At 38.6% G+C, this 26074-nt stretch overlaps 1 protein-coding gene across 2 annotated transcripts in view; it reads left to right on the plus strand.

Annotated features, from left to right (window-relative positions):
- The window catches only part of LOC143036797 (hemolymph clottable protein-like), a 191496-nt gene that overhangs the window by 63692 nt on the left and 101730 nt on the right, over positions 1-26074 (plus strand). For both annotated transcript variants that reach the window (XM_076204540.1, XM_076204541.1), the window contains exons 15-19: positions 1451-1564; positions 3979-4098; positions 12354-12605; positions 12751-12827; positions 24963-25119. In XM_076204540.1, coding sequence (XP_076060655.1) covers positions 1451-1564; positions 3979-4098; positions 12354-12605; positions 12751-12827; positions 24963-25119 — 720 coding nt within the window. The remainder of the gene's footprint in view (positions 1-1450; positions 1565-3978; positions 4099-12353; positions 12606-12750; positions 12828-24962; positions 25120-26074) is intronic.

Genomic DNA, 26074 nt, shown 5'->3' on the forward strand with positions numbered 1-26074 from the left:
TCCCCTACCCACTCCTTTTCATGCATCACAACATCATCCATACACAACCATTTCCCACTCACCCCTATCTCTTGTCTTCTTTCTTCCTTCCTCAACAGACATAACCCTCTTTCCTGACACCCCTTTCACCCCATCCATCCATCTCATCCTTGGTCGCCTCCTCATGTTCACTCCACCCACCTCTGCCTCCCACACTTCCATTACTAATCTTTCTTCATTCATTCTTTCCATGTGTCCAAACCATCCCAATACTCCTTCATCAACCCTATCTCCCAACTCTTTTTCCGCCCCATTCTCTTCTTTACCTCCTTGTTTCTCTATCCAGCCTAGTGATCCTTACCATACTTCTCAGACATTTCAAACACATTTAACATCGTCAATCCGAGTTAAGGTCTTATACACAGCAACAGATGACTGATGTACAATGATTCAATGATGCTTCACAATACTTGAATTACAAAATATAAAGTCACTGCCAATTTACTCATTCTATTTCACTCTGAGTAATAATAAACACAGAAAATGTGATCAAATCAGCTCACAGAATTTGGGGGTCATTCACCTACAACTACAAAATAAATATAATCAGGACACCAATGCCAGCATCCTCATTTACCCACTTGTACCCCATGATGCCAATGTAGGTGTCATTGTATGGAAGAGGTTAAGCCCTTCCTCTCTTGAGTTCCATGTTTCTGCCTCATACAGTGCTGTGGGCACAATCACCCCTTCTTACAATCTCCTCTTAGCATCCATTCCCAAATTATTATTGCATTGTTTATGACCCAGGGCAGTGGGTGAAGTGCAGGGATGACATGTCATCCAGGAGCCAAGAAAAGAGGGGGAAGGGAGGAAGGGAGAGGTGGTGAATGGGAGTGGAGTGAGTGGGGATGAAATTGATGAGAGTTGAATTATGCCTTTTGACTTTAGTTACCTTGCTTGTAAGGGGGAGAAAACCCTTGGTATAGGTATATATGTATTATTGCTTTACCAAGAAGGATCAGTTGAAAGCTTTAATATCCCATTAGTAGATGCAATGACACTGCTGGTATCGTCGGTTCTCCTTGGGATTCTCTGAACAGAATGTCATGAACTAGAGTCCAGTGTGAATTTACATACATTGGAGTTATTCATGAACATTAATGTATCATTGCAACTGGAAAATTGAATGATTACATTGCTTACTGATTTCAAAAGCTCAGGGGAGACTAACGTGTCTTTTTGTCTGTCTGCAAAGTATTTACTTGAATGCATCTTGAATTTCCCTTTACAGAGTTAATATAGATTTATGATATCCTGTCCTGGCATATCAACATCCCAAATTGTCATTTGTTTCATGCAGCAGAAAATATATTAGTCAGAAAAAGGTCTTTGTATTGTATCTCCTTCCTCCTTCTCACTCTTTAACTTCCACTTGGTACACTAATTTGATTTTCTTTCTCGACTTCAGACTGGGATCGTCCTTAACGCTCAGTTCATCTACAACATGAAGAATTATATCCCAGTTCATATTTATTATATCTTCATCTCGCATCAGGGCAGCTTCCTGAACATGATCCATGAGGTAAGTACAACACCACTCTTGTAAGGCAAATATACAGATTCATCAAAATAGACCTTTCTCTCTGGTGTATGCTTATATCTTCATAACTAAACTTCTAGTCATAAATGCAAATGGTCCATTAGAACCTCTTGTCCTCGGTGGAAGAGAAGACATTAGAACTACTTTTCGAATCTCTGGGGACCAAAGTATTGGTTATTTTACAGATTTACCTCTAAACCTGCTTTGAATTGTTAATGATGCCCTGCTCCTCATTCTTGATTATTCATGGCCCTCATGTCCTGCATACCATAAGTGAGTCACTTGTTTCTGTCAGGCAGTCCATGTTACTCTTTTATCTATTGAGGAGCTTGTGTATAATATGATTCTTGAGGTAGCATGACCCACGAAGGTGACATCTTCATGTGTTTTTCCCTCTATAACATGAACAACTCCTTCCACCATTACCATAATTAGGTCAATCTTCACCAGTTTACATATGAATAGATTGTGGGGAATTAAAAAGAGGACTTTTTGTAATGTCCCCCACCTCTTAACACTAGTCAGCCAGAATCTTTAGTCAAACCCAGGTGTCTGTCATAATGTGCCTTGAAAGTGGCTATTGTTGGGGTAGTTAACAGTCTCTGAGAGTGCATTCCAGGGGTCTATAACCCTTATGGTGAACCAGTTTCCTTTTAATGTTGTGCTCCTGTGACTCGGTTTTGCTAGTTTCAGGGAATGGCCTCTTAAGTTGTTCTTGTTCATTTGAAAAAACTTTATGTAAGGGACATCCTCATAACCATGGATCAGCTTGTATGTTTCTATCATATCCCTCACGTTCTCCTATTTTCTAGTGTCTGCAGGCCAAGCTGTGCACACCTCTCCTTATAGGGTAGATGAGATAGTTCCGGAATTAACCTGGTTGCTCTTCTCTGGACTTTCTCCAATGACCTGATGTCCTGCAACAAGTAGGGAGACAATGCTTGAGGTCCATAATACATAATCAGATGGCAGTGAGAGGTAGAGGGGCATGAGCATGTCCTTACTGAACACAGTAAAGTTTCTTTTGATGATGCCAAGGTGACTGTTGGCTTTGGCAGATATTTTGGAGACATGTGCAGAGGACTTGAGATTTGCCCAAATATTTTTCCTGTACGGTTTTCTGCAGTGGTAAGTAATCTGCCTGTCAGTTCTGATGTTCTATGTGTATTGTTTTGCACTTATCCACATTAAAGGATAGCAAGAATTTCTCACTCCACCTGTCCAATCATTTTATATCTCTGTTGAGAGCATCTATGTCAGCTACTGTCCTGATGCCCCTGTAGATTTTTGCGTCATCCACAAACAAGCTGGCAGATGATTCCAGGTCCTTCAGGAGATCATTTATGTAAACAAGAAAGAGTACTGGGCCCAGCACCAATCCCTTAGGGACTACACTTTCAACTGGTAGCCAATCTGATCTTGAATTCCTGATTTTCACACAATGATATCTCTCGCCGAGGAAGTTCTTGATCCACATCAAGATTCTGCCATCTATGCCCATTGCTTCTAACTTGGTGAGAAGTCTTGTATGAGGAACTCTATCAAAAGCCTTTTTGCAGTCTAAGTGATTAATGTCAATGCACATTCCCTCATCCACTGCATTTACCAGATAATTGAGATAACAAAACATGTTGGTCAGGCAGCTTCTCTTACTCTGCTGCTCTTCAACAATGAGGTTATTACTGTTAAGGTGGTCTACTAGGCTCTCCCAAATTATGCTTTCTATTAATTTCAACACAACACTTCTGAGTAAAACAGATCTATAATTAAGGGGTTCTATTTTACTGTTTTTCTTGTAGATAGGAAATATATTTGCCCTTCTCCAGTCATTTGGCACCACACCACACCTTTATGTGTACCTGTTAGCACTTTGTTATTTACTGTAATTTACTATTTCCATCGTCATCATTCTACCCAGATTGATGGATGTTTTGCCATTTTCTGTGACATTTCTTTTACTCTCACTGTGCATAGAAAATTAGATTTACTTGCAGTCATTGAAAAATTGGAACTACAATGATCAACCTCATGATATTTATGATGAGAGACATACACATAGCAAGTACTGTTTATAACATAGTTATTATTCTGTGTTATACCATGAAATATTACATTTACTACAAATGTTGCTGCTCCCACCACTTCCATAACCACCAACACCCACCACCATCACCACTACCACAACTACTATTGCTACAGCTATTGATACCTAAAATTACTACTACTGCTACAAATACTAGTGATACTACTCTTCTTGCTACCATTCCTTGGTATGAAATTGGTACTTGCTTCTATTGCTATGACTTCCTCTACAGTGAAAATCTGTGATAGATTGAGAATGATAATCACCTTCCCCGATGTTCATCTTATGCTTCTGTCATTATATTCTTCTGCAGATGACCTTTGATAATAACATCTGGAACATTTTCAAGGAGCTAATAACTCTGAATGAAGACCCCGAAGACATGGAGAGTAGGGATAATCATCATGCAAGGATCTTATACATAAGTGCCCTGGTAGGTTTCTGATTGTATTTCTCTTTCCATCCCCTTCTCTCTCTCTCTGTCATGAATCTAGCATGTTTATGATTTACTATTAGTCTTCCCAAGATTGAACAATTCTATCTGTTCCTGGTAATATGTGTGAAATATTCCTTTTCTTTGGATATTTCCTTATGTCAGGTGGGATAAAACAAAGGTAAAATACAAAAATATAGCTCTATTTTTATTTACAATATACATATATATATACATACATACATACATATATATATATGTGTATATATATATATATACATATGTATATATATATATATATATATATATATATATATATATATATACAGATGCTCCTCTACTTACGTTCATTTGTTTTACGTTTTTTCAATTTTACGTTTGAACCGACTGTAAAAAAATTGTTAAAAAAAAAAAAAAAATTGAGTGAATTTTTTAGTTTAGCGCACTCTCCGTGGTTCAAACGATACTTGCGCACAATGCTGCGTCCATTCTTTACATTGCATAGAGGACAAACTAAACATAAATTGCCTCCTCCTCCTCCCCCTCCTCCTCCACCATCTCAATTTATGTTGCTTGAATTTAATCTATTTGAAATTAATGTTATTATTTTACAATGTTATGTGTTTAAATAATGATTTAGGGGTGTTTTACAAGATATGGTAATAGAATTTACTGATGAATAGTACAGTAACAACTTACGTTCATTTTCAACTTATGTTCAGCCGTTCGGAACGTAACTAAAACTTAAGATGAGGAGTGTCTCTATATATATATATATATATATATATATATATATATATATATATATATATATATATGTTGATGGTAGAAAAGGAAGTCATGGGTCTAATTCTGAGTTTCTGAGTTTATTCCTGATTGGTTTCACTATATGCTTCTTCAGAAGAAGCATAGAGCAAAAACAGTCAGGAATAAACTCAGAAACTCAGAACTAGACCCGTATATATATATATACATATATATATATATATATATATATATATATATATATATATATATATATATATACATATATATATATACATATATATATATATATATATACATATATGCAAATATATATATTTGCATATATATATATATATATATATATACATATATATATACATACATATATATATATATATATATATATGCAAATATATATATTTGCATATATATATATATATGTATATATATATACATATATATATATATAAATATATATATATACATATATATATATATATATATTTATATATATATATATACCGTATTTTCCGGCATATAGTGCGCGACTTTTTTCCGTTGGAAGGGCCTAAAAATGGGGGTTGCGCGTTATCCGGCGGTGCGCATTATCTACGGCCTACGATAAAAATTCTGCGGCTGTGTGTGTAATTTTTTTTCACAACAAAGTCGGGACGCACACTTCTCCTTGACGTTCCGTGAGAACAAGAAGAACAGCCATGGTGACATGAAAGAATACGCCAGCATGGGCTACCGTATATGAATATTTGGTATAGGTAGGTATCTATCGAATCTTATTTTTCATGTTTAAATAGGCCTAAACACCATGAAACATGATCAATATTCATGATATTTGCCCATGTTCACAGCATCTTAGTTTGAATTTTTATATTGGCTTTGTTGCTTCACTTTAGGTATGGTACAAATTCCATTGCGGCCGTTCATAAACGTGTCAAACACCTGACTACAACACCCTCTTTCGGGAGTTATATTAACTAAACATCACCTCGATGAGAGACTGTCCTATTTCACCACTGTCATTGCAGGTTCAAAGCTAAAATAAAACAGTCTGTAGTTTGTTTCAGTATTAAATAAAAAAAATGATAAAGACGATTTCCTCAAGATATAAAATGAACATTTTCTGTAAAAATCCCAAATTTTTCTGTATATTCTACTTTCAATAAACTTTTTTAGATCATATTTCCAACAAACTATTTAAGCTACAAAGTAATAAGGGACCAATGCACAACATGAGTCATATTGCGGTACATGTAGTTCTGAATTTTTCTTAGTTGTGTCCTGATTGATGCCTAAACTGACACTTAATTTAGTGACAAATAAACAGATTTCCCAGCAGTGGCTCTAGCCAATGAAAAATACTTCTCCATGTAACCTCGTTCACATGATATAAATACAAAGGTAAAAATGCGTTATAGACAAATGCGATCGGGCATGCGCGTTATACGTCAGTGCGCGCTATCTGTGTACTGAGATAAAGAAGTGCATGGGTGCGCATTATAACCCGATGTGCATTATAAGCCGGAAAATACGGCATATATATATATATATATATATATATATATATATATATATATATATATGTACATATACTTACATATACCTCGTCTGGGATATTGGCTGCATGTTATTGTGGGGTTAAAAGCTGCTCTGTGGCATGCAGCTGATAATTTAGGGTCTATATGGGGCGCCCCTATGAACCAGAGCCACAAATCATTTTCTCTGTGGTAGAGGAAATCTTTTTTCATAGCAAAATGATGATGGTAATACCTTATTACATTGCAATTATCCCCCGTTATGCAATTCCCCAACTCCTGTTACTGGTACTCCCCCAGGTAGGCGTAGCTCCTCCTTGGGAATCGGTGCCATCTGTGTAGAGCTGATGGCCAGGGGTGGTTGCTGCTGATTGGCCCCCAACTCTTGGGGTTGGGGGGTGGTCCCACGACGTAGACGTTGCAGCTCCAGGACAAAACTTTATCAATACACTTGATCACAAAACAAACACCAGCAAATTGTACAAAACACTCAACAGCATCACACTGTCCAACACTAACACTACACGCTCTCACGCAGCAATAATCACAACAACAGATAATCTACCCTCAAACAGACAACAAGCAAACGCACTCATACGTCATTTTGCACAGACGAGCCATCTTACATCTCACCCTGACGACCGACGCACCATTCGACGTAAGAAAGACTTCCCCACAGACTCGGACTATACACCCTTCATAGACAGTCAGACTAAACTCATAATGCATAATCTCAAGCACTCATCTGCCTGTGGCCCTGATAACATAAGCAACATCCACCTAAAACACATTGGACCACAAGGTATACACGCACTCACAAACATTGCAAACTACAGCTATTCACACAACACTATACCCGACATCTGGAAGCATGGTAAAATAATCACCATTCCAAAACCGAACAAAGACCCAACAATCCCAACATCGCACCGCCCAATCACACTTCTCTGCACCCCCTCTAAAGTCATTGAACGCCTAATACTTAAACTTGTCACACCATATATTCCCCTTGCTGACTCACAACACGGTTTTAGGCCACTACACTCCACAAACACTCTTCTGACAAACCTCACACAAAGAATTTTAGATGGCATCAATTCAGATAGGCCCCACCACAGAACACTTCTTATAACATTGGACATTAGTAAAGCTTTTGATGCTATCCCCCGCCACAACCTAACAAATAAAATATATAACACAGACATGCACAATAACACCAAAAGATGGCTGGCCAATTATCTGGCAGGCAGGAATGCTCATGTGTCATATAATGGCCAATCATCGCACATCAGAAACATTAAGAACGGAGTACCACAGGGCTCAGTTCTATCCCCCACATTATTTAATCTATACATGCATGACTTACCCACACCAGACACCTCAGAAATACAAATCTCTTCCTACGCAGATGACATAACAATCACATGCACACATCGTAACACAGACAAAGCTGCAGAAATAATCCAGCCTTACCTTGACACACTCAACACATGGTTCATCACAAACAGACTCAAAATAGCTCCAACCAAATCTACAGCAACACTTCTCACCAACTGGACAAAAGAACACAAATACATACCTCATCTCTACATCAACAACACTCTAATACCACACACAAACATACCGAAAATTCTTGGTGTAACATACGATACATCCATGTCTTTCAAACAACACCTCACAAACATAAAAAACAAATGTACACCTAGACTTAACACACTTAAGTCAATCACTGGAACAACATTTGGACAAAACAAAGAAACTAATATAACAATATACAAACAATGCATACGCTCAGTGATGAATTATGCGAGTCCTGAATGGGCTCCTAATCTCAGTGAGACACACCACAACACCCTTCAAATCATACAAAACAAAGCCCTAAAAACAATTACAGGCTGCACAAATACAACACCTACAGACCATTTACACCATGAAACAAAAGTCCTCAAAGTCAAGGACCACCTCAACATGAGAGGCACACAAACACTTGCTGCAGCCACCACAAACACATCACACCCGCTACACTACATAGCAGAACACCCACACACACCAAGAAACATTAAAACTACACCCAAAGACCTTTATTACGCACAGATACTCTCTTCTCTTCCTCCACAACCACCAAATACCAGCCTCCGGAATCATATTCATAATCATATCACTCACCGCTCCATTAACACACTGAAAGACAACACACTGCTGCATGCCAGACCCCCTGATATCCACCCTTCTGAATCCTCTCTCCCACAAAAGGACAGAGTCCACTTGGCCAGACTGCGATGCGGTCACCACCCAGCACTTCTACGCTACCAGAAGAGGCTGGACGACCGTGTTGTGAACAGCTGCCCAGGATGTAACACTTCACCCCATACCATACAACACATAATGGAAGACTGCATTGTACACAATCATGCACGCAAACAACACAACATACACTCTATAAAGGATTTGTGGGAAAACCCAGGTTCGACTGTGGCCTTCCTTGGGGAGACGGGACTGCTCGGACAGACAGTCTAGGGAACGACAACAACAACAACAACAACTCCTGTTACTGTCATGTGCCACTTCTCTGTATATTATTTTCTTATTTTGCCAAACCCTGTGGGGGGGGGGCAAGAATACTGCCGCAAAGTGTTCCCACTTGAGTCGTACAAGGCAACAAAAACTGGACAGGGATAGGACTAGGTATCCTTCTCACTGTAGCCCTAAATGGGACATTCCTTCAAAAAAGCAAAGGCATAAGAGGGTCTGAGAGGAGTTTTTAAACCAGAATCCTAAGGTTTGCTTATTTTAATATGCATGGGTGTGGTACAGATGAGAGTAAAATGGAAGAGATAGGCATTATGTTATGAGAAGAAAGATGGATGTGTTGGTATTGAGTGAAACTAAGTTGAAAGGGAAGGACGATTTTGAGTTTGGAAGTGTAGTTGGCAGGGTCTCAGGAGTAAAGAGAGGATGAGGGAGAGAGTGGGTGGTTATACTAGTAAGTGAATAGATAGGTAAATGTGTGGTGGAGTGGAAGGAGGTTTTTTCAAGGTTAATGTCAATGAAAGTGAAACTGGAAAAGGAGATGTGGGTTTTTGTAAGTGCTTATGAATCTGGTAGTGAGAAGAGTGTAGAGGAAAGGGAAGCTTTTTGGATAGATTTAAATGAATGCATAGAGGGTTTAGGGAGAAATGTCAATGTAGTGATATTGGGAAACCTTAATGCTAGGGTAGGAAATGAATCAATAGATGGAGTGGTTGGGAAATGTGGAGTTCCAGGAAAAAATTGTAGTGGAGAGTTGATGATGGAGATATGTCTAGAAAGAGAGCTGATGATAGCAGAATAAGAAGAAAGACAAGCATAAGTACACTTGGGAGAGGGTGGTGGATGGAAGGGTAGTAGACAGAGCATTAATGGACTATGTAGTGGTATCTAGGAGAACAGTAGGAAGAGTTAAGGATGTACACGTTCTAAGGAGAGATAATTTTTTGAAAGATAAGTTGGGAATGGCGGATAGATGGAGAAAGAGGAAAAGGAAAGAAGGTAGATTGGTGTTTAAATTAAACTAGTTAAATGAGAAAGAAAGGGGGGAAGGAGTACAAGAAGAAGCTGAGAGAGGAGTGAGAGGGAGTGAAGAATAGAGTAGAACTAGAAGCGGAGGAGGAATGGGGATGGTTCAAGGAAGGAGTCACAAGGTTTGCAAAGATGGTGTGTAGAGCAAGGAGGATGGGAGGAAATAGAAAAAAGGGTAGTGAGTGGGGGGATGAGGAAGCAAAGAAGATAGCAGAAGAGAAGTAAGTATTTACAGACTGTTTACAAAATAGGATGAGAGAATCATATCAGAGGTACAAAGAAAAGAGAAGTAAAGCATAAGATAAAGGAGGCAAAGAGGAGAGCAGATGTGAAATGTGGTAAGAGTATGACAGAAATTTTTGAAAGTAATAAAAAGATGTTTTAAAAATAAATTAAGAGAGGAATAGAAGGGAAATGAAGTAGAGAAGAAAAGGTAAAAGGTGCAGATGAAGAGATGATAATGGAAGATAGGCAGAGTATTTTAGGGAGTTGCTAAATGTGAAGGAAGATAGGGAGGGAAGGGTGGTTTAGTGGGGAACCTAAGACCAGCCCTGGAGCTATTTCGTGCATTTTTGGATTAAAAGCATAGAACTTGCCACACTTATAGAATAATCCTAGGTAAATATTTCTGGATATAGAAGCAAACTGTCAGAGTCCCCTGGTGGCCACAGCAGGAACTAACATCTTGCCATGTGGCAGACATCACAGAAATATGAAACTTGGCAGGTTTCTAAAATATTAACAAGAACTATATCTTGACAATAAAAAACTTAAACAGAGCCCCCTAGTGACCAAAATTAATGAACAATAATGTGCCACATCCTGTAAAGGGAACCATAGTTGATAAGATATATAGGTAGATATTTAAGTGTACTACAAAAGTGATTTTTTTTTTTTTTTTTTTTTTTTGTGGTTTTGGACTAAATATCATTGAACATTGAGCATTGAGGTCCAGGCCGCATCAGGAGCAGTCATTTGTGGAAAATCCCAAGACCAGGTAGGGGAAGCAGCAGAAGAACCAAAGTGGAGCTAAACTTGCTCAACCACCCCCACCACCTATCAACGAACTGGAGTACATAACCAATACAAATCAATTAAAAGTCACACACTTTATGTTGATACTATTATGCATTGAGTTACTGGAGTGCAAACCCATTAAAAGTCATTCCATTTGTGTTCATGATGCTGTGCATTGAATTACTCTAACAATGTCATTTCAATTAATTGATGAACCAGTTCCCAGCACTTCTGATCAAACAGAACCAGTTATTGTGGACTGGAAGAAGTGTTTTCTATGCCAAACAGTGACAAGTTTGCCTGTACAATGTCCTGCTTCTTCAAAGAGGAAAGATAAAGGTGCTGGGTACAAGTACATGGCTGAAAATATCAAGAAGTTCCATGAAATGAACCAGTTACTTTCTCAGTAAATGTTGAGCAATTAGATGAAGGTCATGGCATTGAAGAAACCCTGTTGTTACATAATGCTGTTGAGCTAAGATTAACATCAGGATGCTTGAAAGAGCAGTCAAGCACAAGTGTGAAACAGAAGGTACAGCAAGTCCAGTCAAGACTAGGGGACAGTTTGTGTCAACTGATGGCTCTGAGTCAGTATGCTTCTTCTGTGATGAGAAGGGTGGGTCATCTGGCCTGCACAGGGCTTCCATCCTTGAGCTTGATTACAAGGTCCACCAAATTACCACTGACCTCCGTGACACAAAGGTATTATAAAAACTAGCTGCAGGAGATATGGTGGTAATAGAGGTACAATATCACACACTGTGCTTAGCAAAGTTCTACAAACATGCCAAACAGTATGAGAAATCAAGACGACAATCTAATTGAGTCAAATGCTCTGCATGGCATTGCAGTTGTTGAACTGATATAATACATTGAGTCATATCAAGAGTCTCCTGGAACATGGCCTGTGTTCACACTGCAAGCTCTTAAAAAGCCTGATATAGAATTGAAGAGCTAGGTACTGAGAACGGGAGTTGGTTGTAGATGGTGGAGTGAGGGAGTACATTTGAATGATATTTTGATGTATCCTGAAGGGATTTCTCACTGTCTTCTCTTTTTTTTTCTGCATGAGGGGACGGAAGGGGGTTGCCGATTAAATGAAGCAGCCTTGCTGTGGACGTGCTGTGTCTTGTTACATTGCAGAGTCAAGAAGCAGGGATGACCCATCTTCCAGGAGGAGCCAAGATAAGAGGGAAGGAAGGGGGGGAATGGGAGCAGAGTATGTGGGGATGGAATGGGTGGGAGTGGATTTTATGCCTTTGGTTTTTGGCTACCTCCCTTGTAAGGGGGAAAAGCCCATTGGTATATGTATGTTTATGTTATCATTATTGTTTTATTATCACAATTGCTATTACTATTACTACAATAAATTGTCCAATGCAGGAAGCTCTCCGCATGGACGAAGATACTCACTTTGAAAAGTTAGAGACAATAAAGGACTCAAGCAACGAGTTAATCTTGGCAATCAGGTCCTTCTTTAATGTGCAGCGTGTCTTCAAAATCAAGATGTTAGACCTAATATTAACCTTTGCTGCTCATAATAAGCTACCGACTATGAATTTTGCAAAGTATGCAAACCCGATAGAGATCTTCATCTCCTTCCCCACTGATGTCGGTTTGCCTTTTGTTGGAACGGTAAGTTCTAAGGATGAAATAAGAAATTCATTCTGAGCTGGTTATGATTCTTACTGTTCTACAAGTATCTTGGCAGAAAATATATGTAAGCCTGATTTGACTTGCAGCAGGGTACTCTACATAAGCATCTTTTTCATCAATGCAGGTCACAACACCCTTGACACTGTACTCTAATGAGGAGACTCATCCACTCGGTATGCCTGAAGTGGACCTAAATCTCTTGTAAGTAGTTTTATAGTTGTAAGCAATTCTAGTAAGTCTTCAGTATGTAGCAGATATATAGAACAGGGAGTGAAGGTATTAATGGCAGTCAAAATCCTTTACACAAGTGGTGGAGCTTGTGTCAGGGTTGGGAATGGTAAAAGTGAGCGATTTGTGGTGAAGGTGGTTGTGTTATGTCACCATGGCTGTTCAGTGTGTACATGGATTAGGTGGAATGGTAGGTAAATGCAAGGGTGATGGGCAGAGGATTGGAGATGGTTGTTGTTTGCCAATGACGCTGCACTTGTGGCTGGGTCAGAGGAGGATCTAAGTAAATATGTACATGGATGAGGTGGTGCAATAGGTAAGTGGAAGGGTGATGGGTTGTATTGAGTTGATGGGAGAGCACTTCTGGTTGCCCAAAATGATCTCTGTGCAGTGTTGAAAATGTCTAGTGAGAAAATACGAGGGGAATCCATGCAGATCAGGGGAAAACGGTGACAATTTGGACTGGAATATTGATATAAATGCTATACTGTTCTTGGGCCACTTCTATTCATAGTATATATAAATGATATAGACCATGGACTTAAATCTACTGTTTCCAAATTTGTTGATGATACAAAACTGTGCGGAGTGGCAAATGATCACTTAAACCAATTAGATATTCAAGAAGATTTAGAGAAATTACAGCAATGGTCTGAAAAGTAGCTAATGAAATTTAACACAAGTAAATGCAAGATAATGCACATAGGTAAAAACAACAGTACGTATGATTACAAGTTATTTGGAAATTCGTTAACAAAAGTGGATAGTGAATAAGATCTCGGCATAATTATCAGTAACGATCTCAAATCATTCAAGCAGTGTATTTCAGCCACTGAGAAAGCAAATAAGATTCTAGGACTTATTGCGCGATCTTTTGATTTCAAAAGTCCATCACTCACAAGCTATATAAATCGTTAGTTCATCCACATTTGGAATATGCTGTTTCCGTATGGTCACCGAATCTCATTAAAGACATTGATAGACTGGAAAAAGTACAACGGCAAGCCACAAAACTGATTCCAAATATAAAAAATAAATCATACAACAATCGACTAAAACTTATGAATCTGTTTTCCCTAAAAAAGCGTAGACTCAGAGGTGACTTGATACAGGTCAAGATTCTAAAGGGAATTGACAACATCAAAAGTGACAAAATTTTCACATTGAATGAGAATCAGACAAGAAACAATGATCTCAAACTGTCTGGAAATAGATTCAATTTGGAAGTAAGTAGAAACAACTTTGCCAACCGTGTAGTTAATGAATGGAATAAACTTCCTGCACAGATAGTGCAATGTAGCTCAGTTCAAAGCTTTAAGAATCATTTAGATAAACACCTAAGCAAGATGCTGTAATGATTATAATTTATTTTATATTATTTGTTTTTGTTTTGTTATCATTTGTCTGTTTGATTTTCATTTATTATTAGTTATACCCCGTCTGGGGTATTGGCTGCTTGTTATTGTGGCAAAGTAGCATGCAGTCGATACTTTAGGGTCTATATGGGGCGCCCCTACAGACCAGAGCCATACATCATTTTGTCTATGATAGAAGAAATTCTGTTCATAGAGAAATGATGACACTTTTATACTACGACTGTCCCTCCGTTATGCTGTCCCCCAACCCCTTGTTGCTGTCCTGTACCATTTCTCTGAGTATTCTCTTTCTGTGATGGGGGAATTCCCTGTGGTGGGGGAAAAGAATACTGCCACCAAGTATCCCACTTGGATCATAAGAGGCGAGAAGAAAGGGACGGGGAGAGGGACTAGGCATCCTTCTCACTGTAGCCCCACGGGGCATACAACCTAAAAAGAAAAGTGAAGGCATAAGGGGTGCTGGAGGGCCTCGGGCCAGCACCCTAAGGTTTGGGTCTTTTAATGTGCGTGGATGTGGTACAGATGAGAGTAAAAGGGAAGAGATAGGTAGTATGTTTGTGAGAAGAAAGATGGATGTGTTGGCTTTGAGTGAATCTAAGTTGAAAGGGAAGGGTGAGTGTAAGTTTGGGAGTGTAAGTGGGAGGTTATCAGGAGTGAAGAGAGGGCGAGGGAGGGAAGGGGTGGCTATTCTAGTAAGTGAGGAGATAGGTAAACAGGTAGTGGAGTGGAAGGAGGTTTCCTCAAGGATAATGTGGATGAAGGTGAAACTGGGAAAGGAGATGTGGGTCTTTGTAAGTGCATATGGGCTTGGCAGTGAGAAGAGCGTGGAAGAAAGGGAGGCCTTTTGGATAGATTTAAATGAGTGCATAGAGGGTTTAGGAAGAAATGTCAATGTAATAGTATTGGGAGACCTTAATGCTAGGGTGGGAAATGGTCCAATCGATGGAGTGGTTGGGAAGTGTGGAGTTCCAGGAAAGAATCGTAGTGGAGAGTTGATGGTGGAAATGTGTCTAGAAAGAGAGTTGATGATAGCAAATACAGTGTTTCGGAAGAAAGTCAAGCATAAGTACACATGGGAGAGGGTGGTGGAGGGAAGGGTGGTAGATAGAGCGCTAATGGATTATGTAGTGGTAAATAGGATTATGATAGGAAGAGCTAAGGATGTACATGTGCTAAGGGGAGAGAGTGGGGGAATATCAGATCATTTTTTGGTGGAAGGTAAGCTGAGAGTGGAGGATAGATGGAGAAAGAGGAAAGGGACAAAAGGTAGGGAGGTTCTTAGAGTGAACTCCTTGAATGAAAAGGAAAAGGAGAAGGAGTACGAAAAGAAGCTGAAGGAGAAGTGGGAGGGAGTAAAGGATGGAGCAGAGATGGGTGTGGAGGAGAAATGGGGATGGTTCAAGGAGGGAGTCTTAAAGTGTGCAAGGATGGTGTGTGGAACAAGAAGGTCAGGGGGAAATAGAAGAAAGGGTAGTGAATGGTGGGATGAGGAAACAAAGAAGGTTGTAGAAGGGAAGAAGCGAGCATTCACAGATTGGTTACAAAAGAGGACGGGGGAGTCATATGAGACATACAAAGAAAAGAGAAGAGAAGTAAAGCAAAAGGTAAAGGAGGCAAAGAGGAGAGCAGATGTGAAATGGGGTAGGAGTATGACAGAAAATTTTGAAAGTAATAAAAAGATGTTTTGGAAAGAAATTAAGAGAGGAAGAGGAGGCGAATCAAGTAGGGAAGAAAAGGTAAAAGGTACAGATGGAGAGATGATAATGGAAGAGATGGCAGTAAGGGGAAGATGGGCAGAATATTTTAGGGAGTTGCTAAATGTGAAGGAGGATAGGGAAGGAAAGATAGCTGCAGTGGGAAATGCGAAGAAAATGAGAGTGATGAGTGAGGAGAATGGAGGAGAAATAGGGAAGGATGAGGTGAAGCCAGTTGTAAAGATAATGAAAGCAGGTAAGGCACCTGGTCTGGATGGATGCCATGCAGAATGTCTGAAAAAGGGAGGTTCAGTGATGGTGGACTGGTTGGTGAGGTTATTTAATGTTTGCTGGAGAGAGGGTAGAGTACCTGAGGACTGGAGAAGTGCCTGTATAGTTCCTCTTTACAAGGGAAAAGGGGACAAGTGTGAATGTAGTAGTTTCAGAGGGATTAGCCTGTTAAGTGTAGTAGGGAAGGCTTATGGGAGGATCTTAATTGAGAGGATTAGGAGAGGAACAGAAGGAGTAATTGGTGAGGAACAGTGTGGTTTTAGGACAGGTAGAGGTTGTGTAGATCAGATCTTTGTGGTAAGACAGATATGTGAGAAAGCTATAGGAAAGGGGAAGGATGTTTTTTGGGCTTTCATGGATCTGGAAAAGGCTTATGATAGGGTAGACAGAAAGGCATTGTGGGAGGTTATGCAGATTTATGGGATAGGAGGAAAGCTTTTGGGAGCTGTCAAGAGTTTTTATGAGAGTAGTAGAGCTTGTGTCAGGATTAGAAATGGAGAGAGTGAGTGGTTTGAAGTAAAGGTGGGACTTCGTCAAGGATGCGTTATGTCGCCCTGGCTGTTCAACTTATACATGGATGGGGTAGTGCGAGAGGTGAATGCTAGGGTAGTGGGTCAGGGATTGGAGATGGTTAAAGAAAATGGAGAAAAGTGGGAGGTGAGCCAGCTGTTGTTTGCGGACGACACTGCGCTTGTGGCAGGCTCAGAGGAGGGATTGAGGAAGCTGGTGGCAGAGTTTGGGAGAGTATGTGATAGAAGAAAGCTGAAGATAAATGTGGGTAAAAGTAAGGTGATGAGATGTACAAGGGGTGAAAGTGGCAGTAGACTGGAAGTGAACATTAAGGGAGAGCGACTGGAGGAAGTGGATAGTTTTAGATACTTGGGTGCGAGTGTAGCAGGAAAAGGTGGAGTAAAGGTGGAGGTAGAATGTAGATTGAGAGAAGCGAGTAAATGCCTTGGTGGATTAAAGAGTGTAATGAGGAATAGACATTTGGGAATGGATGCGAAGAGGAGACTGTATGAAGGAGTGATTGTGCCAACAGCACTGTATGGGGCAGAAACGTGGAACATAAGAGAAGAAGAGAGAAGGAGTTTGAATTGTTTGAGATGAGGTGTCTGAGAAGTATGGTGGGGGTTACTAGGCTGGATAGAGTGAGAAATGAAGAGGTGAGGAGGAGAACAGGGGTGAAAAAGGATTTGGGGAGATAGGGTTGATGAAAGAATATTAGGATGGTTTGGACACATGGAAAGAATGAGTGAAGAAAGACTAGTAAAAGAGGTATGGAGGGCAGATGTGGAGGGAGTGAACATGAGGGGACGTCCTAGGATGAGGTGGATGGATGGGGTGAAGGGGGCTTTGGGGAAGAGGGGAATGTCTGTTGAGGAAGGAAGGGAGAGGACGGAAGACAGAGGTGAGTGGAGAATGGTTGTATATGGATGATGTTGTGATTGCATGAGGAGGAATGGGCGGGGGGTGGGGTAGTATGTGTGAGTAAATTTTGACGCAGCCCGAAGGGATTTCTCCCCGTCCTCTCCTTATATGCAAGGGGGGACGGAGAGGGGGGGTCGCCGATTAAATGAAGCGGCCTTGCTGTGGATGTGCTGTGTCTTGCGACACTGCTTCTGACCCAGGGCGGTGGGCAGGGTGCAGGGATGACCCGTCATCCAGGAGGTGCTCAGATGAGAGGGAGGGTGGGAGGGGTGTGGAGTGTATTTAGGGATGAAATGGGTGGGAGTGTTTTTATGCCTTTCCCTTTTTGGCTACCTCCCTTGGAAGGGGGAAAAAGCCTTGGTATATGTATGTATGTATATGTCAATCTATTATTATTTACTATTTACCTGTTTGTTTATTATTTAACTATTCCCATGCATTTATTTATGTATTTTATTTGTTATTTACATTATTATAGTTTTTATTTATTATATTATTATTATGACTTTTTTGCATCCGACCTAGATATGGACCAAAAGGTCTCCTGTCGGCATGCTCCGCCTTTGTAATCTTGATTCTATTCAGATACAATCATACATACAATAAGTACAATACATATACACAAAGGAGGAAACAAAGAAGAACCCACCAACTATAGGCCAGTATCACTAACAAGCACCATTGCCAAAATTTGTGAGAAAATAATCAAGAAGGACGAAGACATGATGAAAAAAATATTGGTTACATTGATAAGGCCTAGATTAGAGTATGCAGCGACATTGTGGTCCCCCAGTACCAAAAAGAATATAAAGAAAATAGAAAGAATCCAAAGAGCAGCTACAAAAATGGCACCTGCACTTGCAAACCTATCATACAAAGAGAGATTGGCTAAACTGGAGTTACCGACACTGGAGCAAAGAAGAGAGAGAGGTGACCTATTGACCATCTACAGAATCATGAAAGGCACAGAGGTACTCGATAGTGAGAACTTACTTAACTGGGACAAAAGAAACACAAGAGGACATGGAAAGAAAATAAAAAAACATAGCTATAGAAGAGAACTGAAGAAAAACAGTTTTCCTCATAGAGTTTTGGACACTTGGAACAAACTGGACAATGAAATAGTATGCGCAAAAACCATTCATGAGTTTAAAAACAAACTAGACACTGCAAGATACAAAGGCGGGACAACACGAGCATAGCTCCCCTTCCCGCAAAATACAACTAGGTAAATACAACTAGGTAGGTAAATATAAGACTCATATCATACATAGTAAATATAATTGTACATCCGAGGATGGCACAGAAAGTCAAAAGACTTATTTCCACTGTGGTCCTCATATGAAACTAGGAAAAGATTGTCATAGTAAAAGCTAGGTTATAAAAAGTGAAAATTAGGTTATAAGAAATGTAAATTAAACATATAAACTATTTTCCTCAGAAAGAACAGTGTCTAAAAGATAACATTTAACTGATTTTTTAAAACTACTTTTAAAAACAATTGATTTAATGTTGATCGGTAAAGAATTCCAAGCAATAGCACCAGTGTATTTGAACGAACTTTTCCCTAATGAACTATTAAACCTAGATACAATAACAGATGACCGACTAGAACGAGTTCTCAAGGTACGAGCATTTCTAACATGTGTAAAAGTATCTGACAAATAACTGGGACAAGAGTCGTTTATATTTTGGTGAACATGATTGAGCTTTAACTGAACAACACGTTTCTCAACAGTAACCAATTTAACAGTTTAAAATGAGTATAATCTAGATGAGTATGCGGATGGAGTTTCAAAACAGTCCTGATTAGTTTGTTTTGACATTTTTGAAGATTACTCTTAGATTTTTTAGTTAGATTGCTATACCAAGAAGAACAAGCATAATCAATATGACACTGTACCAGGGCTGAAGATAGTAACTTCATCGTCTCTACATCCATGTATTATTGTATTCTTGCCAAAAATTTTGTTCTAGAGCTGACTTTTTTAATTATTTTTTGTGCCATAACTTCTCCCGACACATTTTGATCAATTTCTGTTCCAAGATATTTAACAACAGACGTAGGTTGAATACTAGTATCATTACATTGGATATTTAAGTTGGAAGCATTATTGAGTTTTTTATTAGAGCCAAAGAAAATGGATTCTGTTTTACTTAGATGTAGAGACAATTTGTTATCCATCAACCACTTGCTGACATTCAATAACTCCTCACTGAGTAACATCTCAATCCTATTTACATCGCTGCCAGAAACTAGTAAGGCTGAATCATTGGCATACAACAGCAGTTTACAGTTAACAGCAGCTTTCATGTCATTCACATACAAAAGAAACAACAGAAGACCTAAAATGCTACCCTGTGGGACACCACATGTTATTTGTGCTGTTTTTGATGTACCATTTACATTCACAATCTGTTCTCGACCTGTTAGATAAGACCTCATCCAATTAATAACATCTGTTTTGAAACCTAATGCTTGTAATTTGAATAATTGAATATCATGATTTACAGTATCAAAAGCTTTCTGGAGATCTAGCATAACCATTCCACAGTAATTACCTCTATCAACTTCACCTTTGATATAATCAGTCAAATTATTCAAACATGTATCAATAGAATATGATTTTCTAAAGCCGGATTGTAAGTCATAGAACAAGTTATTACTTTGAATGTATTCATAAACCTGGTTATAAACAACTCTTTCCAAGACCTTCGATATAATACCAAGCACTGAGACAGGTCTATAGTTACCGGATTCTGTTTTGCTGCCTTTCTTGTACAAAGGAATAACTTTTGCTAATTTAAAATCTTTGGGAACTTTGCCCTGTTGAATCGAAATATTGATTATGTGAGTGATACAGGGAGCAATCTACTCAGCTGAGTCATTCACAAATCTGGCTGGAATATCATCTAGTCTGGTACCCTTAGACCTATTAACAGTCTTCAACATTTTATACACATCTACCTTAGCAACCGTAGACAGAGCAAAGGTGTCATGGGTTACACCCTGATTCCAATAATAATCATTAATGTGTTCTTGGCCAAAAAGACCTGAAGGTACTGGTAAATTACTTACAAGGGTGGTAGCAATGGTGGTGAAAAAGGAGTTAAATTTTTGAGCCACTGCTACTTTGTTGAAAGAAACAATCCCATTAACATTTAGACCAATGTTACTACTTTTGGATTTTGGATTTTTGGAAGAACCTAACTGTTTGATTGTTTGCCAAAGTTTTTGTTGTTTTGAAGAGAATCTTTGTAATATCCTACCTTAGCTCTGTCTACCATAACCTGAACCTCGTTCCGTAACTTCTTATACATAGCAAAAACAGATTGATCTTTTGCTTTCTTATAATCTCATAAAGCTTTATCTCTCCTGTTGATCATATTCAAGATGTCACCAGAAAGCCATGGCTCGGAACGTTGTTTTATTCTGATGGATTTTGCAGGAGCTATATAGTCTAATACACTCAAGAACAGAGCTTTAAAATTATTCCAAGCTTGATCAACATCTGTACAATTGACGACTGAAAACCAGTCAACCACAGACAACCTTTTGCAGAACAATTCCTTGCTGTAATGCTTAAGAGAACGAACTTTTGTGGTGTTATGCTGATTGATTTGTTGTTTGGAAACCTTCCTGATAAAATATGTACCTCTATGATCACTCAATCCAATATCAATTACTCCACTAGAACATATTTTCTGAACACCAGATACCAAAATAAGATCAATAATAGATTCAGCAGTGGCACATACTCTGGTAGGTTCTGCGATAATTTGTTTCAGATCATTCATTGAACAGAATGACTTTAGAGCATTATGCAGAGTATTCGAGGTTGATTCTACATGAGTATTCAAGTCACCAGTTATAATCACTTCTTTGTTCAGAAAGTCTGTGGCATTGGAACACAAATCCTCAAGCTTACTATAGAAGTCATGTTGCCAGGGTGGTCTATAGCAGGCACCTACGAGAATAGGCTTAGACTTTGGCAAGAGAATGTTTATCCACAAAGCCTCTAACTCACTGTTCATATCAGTCCATTGATCAAATGCGATGTCGTTGCATATGTAGACAGCCACGCCGCCACCATCCCGGTTACGATCTCTACCTCCGGATCCTTTGTAGAGGCTTTGAAAGCTCAAGAGGAATTGGTAGATTGTACAGTGATGACCTATTTTCTGGCTTTGGTAAGTATGAAAAAATGAATTTGAGTCAAATCATAGACACGAAAGAGAGTTGAATATAAACAGAAATTCGTGGGAGAAAGAATTCATGGAACTAGGAAAGAAATTGTGATTTTAAGGAAAGACTATTTTGAAGTCAACAAAGAGGAATGTGAACAAAAGAGGAATTCCAAAATGAATAATGAGTTAAGTGAATTAAAAAAAAGAACTAATTGAGGATAAGAATGAAAATGAAAAGATGAAAAAATTATACTACCAATAGTGAGAATTTAAAAAAAAAAAGAGGCAAATCACAAAATACAGGCAATGTTTGAAAGAATTTAAGAATATTTAGGTGAGGAAATTTTGCAGAAGATTAAGAAATGGAATGAAAGCAGAAATGAAGAGATATCTTTTAAAGAAACAGTACAACAACAGATGCAGGAAAATACAAAGGACTCAATTATTCAAGTTATAAAAAAAAAAAGCAAACTGGGTACGAGATACAGTGGAGAGAAAAAAGTGTATTGTGGTATATGCACTAAAGAAAAAACATGGTTTGTTTAGATATTTGAGAGAAAAAGAAGAAAAAGAAATGGCAAAAACAATTCTAAAAGAAGTAAATACAAGACAATGTCCATGAAGTAGAAAAAGAAATAGAGAAAGTATATAGAAACAGACAATGTCCTAAAGAAAGATATCAACCCTTAAAGATAAAACTAAGATCACAAATGGTAGCAGAAGTCATACTAGCAAAATCAGGTACTTTAGCAAAGAGTGAACATTACAACAATATATGGATAAAAAGGGAAATGAATGATGAGGAAAGACAACGAGAAAAGACACTAAGAGATGAAGCTAAAGAAGGGAAAAATACAAAAAGAATGGAGACAGAATGCAAGGAGTTCTACTCAAGAGTCTTAGACATGAGGCTGAGAAAATGATGCACCAAGGAAAGCAAAACAAAAAGAACAGAAAATGGGATGGAAAAGAAAAAAAATTAAAAGTGCCATATACTAATATAGATGGATTAATCTCAGGTTTGAGTAGATTAAATGATTACCTGTGTAAGGAAGAAAAAGCCCTTGGTATATGTATGTCTGTACAAAGGAAGTAAAGAAAGTTAGCTCCAAAAAGGATGTAGGCGTAATTATCAACAAAGACATGTCACCAGACAAGCATATAAACAAAATAGTCAGAAAAAAAGTCAATTTACTAAGGTCAGTAAAGGTGTCTTTTAATTACTTGGATGACATAATGGTAAAAAAATATTAGTCACACTGATAAGACCAAGATATGAGTACACTGCGACAATGTGGACACCCAGCACAAAAAAGAATATAAAGAAATTAGAAAGAATCCAAAGAGCAATGACAAAAATGGCCCCAACACTTTCAAAATCGACATACAAACAAAGATTGTCCAAACTGGAACTACCAACCCTGGAACAAAGAAGAGAAAGAGGAGATCTTTTGGCCGTTTACAGAATCATGAATGGCATGGAAGTCCTTGATAGAGAGGACATATTAAAGTCAGATAAAAGAAAAAAAGGGGACATGAAAAGAAAGTCAAAAAGGATAGTTATAGAAGAGATCTGGAAAAAAAATCCACACGGAATGGTGGATGTCTGGAACAAATTGTATGAAACAATGGTGTTTGCAAACACCATACAAGAATTTAAGAACAAACTAGATGTTATGAGATACAGCGACAGGTCACTACGAGCATAGCTCCCTTTCACATATAATACAACTAGGTAAATAAACACATACACACACTGTTGGAAAAGGTTTATATAAACACTGGATTAAAAGTAGAAAGGAGAAATAGGGTGGAGGAGTCATGTTTTTGACAGAGAAAGGCTTAAATGTGACAAAGGTTACAGAAGGAAATAATACTGTGGAATTGATTATGATAAAAGTTTAAAATAGTGACATGAAAAATAGAAAATTTGTAATCTGAAAACACATTCTTGGAAAGAGAATGACCATTCCAAAATGTTGGAAGACACAAGGCATGCATTAAATGAAATACTGAAAGAAGGAGGAAACTTAGTAACTATGGGTGACTTTAACTCCAAAGAAATATGTTGGGAGATGACAGTGAAAAGTGGAAAGGACCCTTGGGGAAACATACTACAGGACAGACCAATGAATACACAATGACCCAATCAGTAAAAGAGAATACCAGATATAGAAATAATGAAGAACTGTCAAGACAAGATTTAATATTTACGTCAGAGCCTGAAATTGCAGATGAAATGGAATACAAGACATCAACCGGGAAGAGTGACCACATACTAATTGAGCTTGAACTAAAAGAGGAAATTCACCTGGGAAGAAATGAGAAACACAGAAAAGGAAGACTAATGTATAACAAAACGGATTTTGGGAAACTCAGAAAATTCTTTCATAAATCATGAGAAGAGTGAAACATGAGGAGGACTGTAGAATACTGCAAAAAGATCTAGATACTATTTTTGCATGGAGCCAAGAATGGGAAATTAAGTTCAATACCAAAAAATCCAAAGTAGTGGAAATGGCAATAGTGGCAAAAGGCCATCCGTAAATTATTCCTTGGGAAGTGAACATATTACAAAAGCAAAAGAAGAGAAAGACTTGGTAGTGTTAATAAAAGACAACCTGTCACCTGACAGACATATCAGCAGGATTGTGGGAGAGACATGTTGGCATTTCAATATATGGATGAAGAGATAATGAAAAAGCTCAGTGAAACCCTGATACATCCAAGACTGGAATATGTGTCAGTAGTATGGTCCCCACACAGATTGAAGGATGTAAGCTAGATTAAGAGAATACAAAGGGCAGTAACCAAACTGGTCCCCAGCCTGGCATTATAAACCATATGAACAAAGTACTGGGTCTACCAACTTTGCAAGATCGAAGAGAAAGAGGTGATAAGATTACAATGTTCAGGTTACTAAAGAGGATAGATTGTACTGATAGAAGAGATCTCCTGGTGAAAGATGGGAGGGCTTTAAGAGGTCATGAAAGTAGATTAAGAAAATTCCTCTCCTGTATACCACAATTAGGTAAACACATATTTTTTGTTTCACAGGGCTATCTGACAGTCTTGAGCTTTTGCTAATATCCTAATTGATACATACATCTGTGTTCTCTTTGTTTCAGCATGAGCTTCCAGGTTGAGACAAGGGCGCAGGTCCTCACCCCGTGGAATGGACAGGCAGTCACTTCTGGATTTAGGGTGCGTGAGGACTTTGTGCTACCCTTGAGTGCATCTATCATCCAGGGTGGCTTTTCTCTGGCTATCAAGGCACAGGAAAAGGTGAGACAGACTTCTTCTGAATTTTTTTTTTTTTTTTTTTTTTTTTTTTTTTTTTTTTTTTTTTTTTTTTTTTTTTTTTTTTTTTTAGGGACGGGGGATTGAGTGGGTGAAATAACAACAAATGTCTCTCCCTCCTCTCATCTCGCTCTCTTGCTGTGTCTCTTTCTTGCTCTCTAAAGCAAACACAAAAGAATGCATCAAGATATTTGATAAAAGCCAGGGGATCTGTGTTTATTGAGAAAAACTTAAATATAATACTCATAAACGTGCAGACACACATACACACACCTTGGTAGAGGTGACAACGAAGTTTGGACTCCAGAGAAAACTGCAAATTTCGATGATCACAAGGAAGTATCTGTGTTGTATTAATAGGGAAGGGGAAAGCTCGTGGTGTAGTGGGAAGGTGAAGAAAAAGGAGAAGGGGAGGGAATACTAAGGAAAATGGAAGGAAATGAGGAAGGGGACGAATGGGCCCAGGATCTTAGGAGAGGCGTAAACAAACTGGGGGCAGAATATATAGATGAACAACAAGGAAGCAGAGGCGTGAAGAGCAGAAATATAGATATTAGCAGCTCAATGGAAAGAGATGATAACTGCTTTTATTGATTTAAAGAGGAAGGAGGGGACAACCTCCCCTGACTAGTAAATCTAGAGGAGAAACTAAAAAAAAAAATGAATGAAGAATGGAAGGTTAGGTTTGACCAATTAACTCTAGTTGCAGAGAAAGTTGATAAACTGGAAGAACTAAGAAAAGAGAATCAATATCTAGCTAAAGAAGTAGAGGAATTAAAAAGACAGTGAAGAGAAGTAAAGGAAGAGAATGAGGAATTAAAGAGGAATAATAAAGAGAATAAAGTCCATAGCAAAAGAAGTGGTTGGAAAAAGGTTCAGGAGAATAACAAAACTGAATTTAGAGATATAGTGAAGCAAGAGATGAAGGAACAAACTGAAA

The sequence above is a fragment of the Oratosquilla oratoria genome, chromosome 21 (genome assembly GCF_046742065.1).
Source record: "Oratosquilla oratoria isolate Oo_2021 chromosome 21, ASM4674206v1, whole genome shotgun sequence".
NCBI classification, from domain to species: Eukaryota; Metazoa; Arthropoda; class Malacostraca; order Stomatopoda; family Squillidae; genus Oratosquilla; species Oratosquilla oratoria.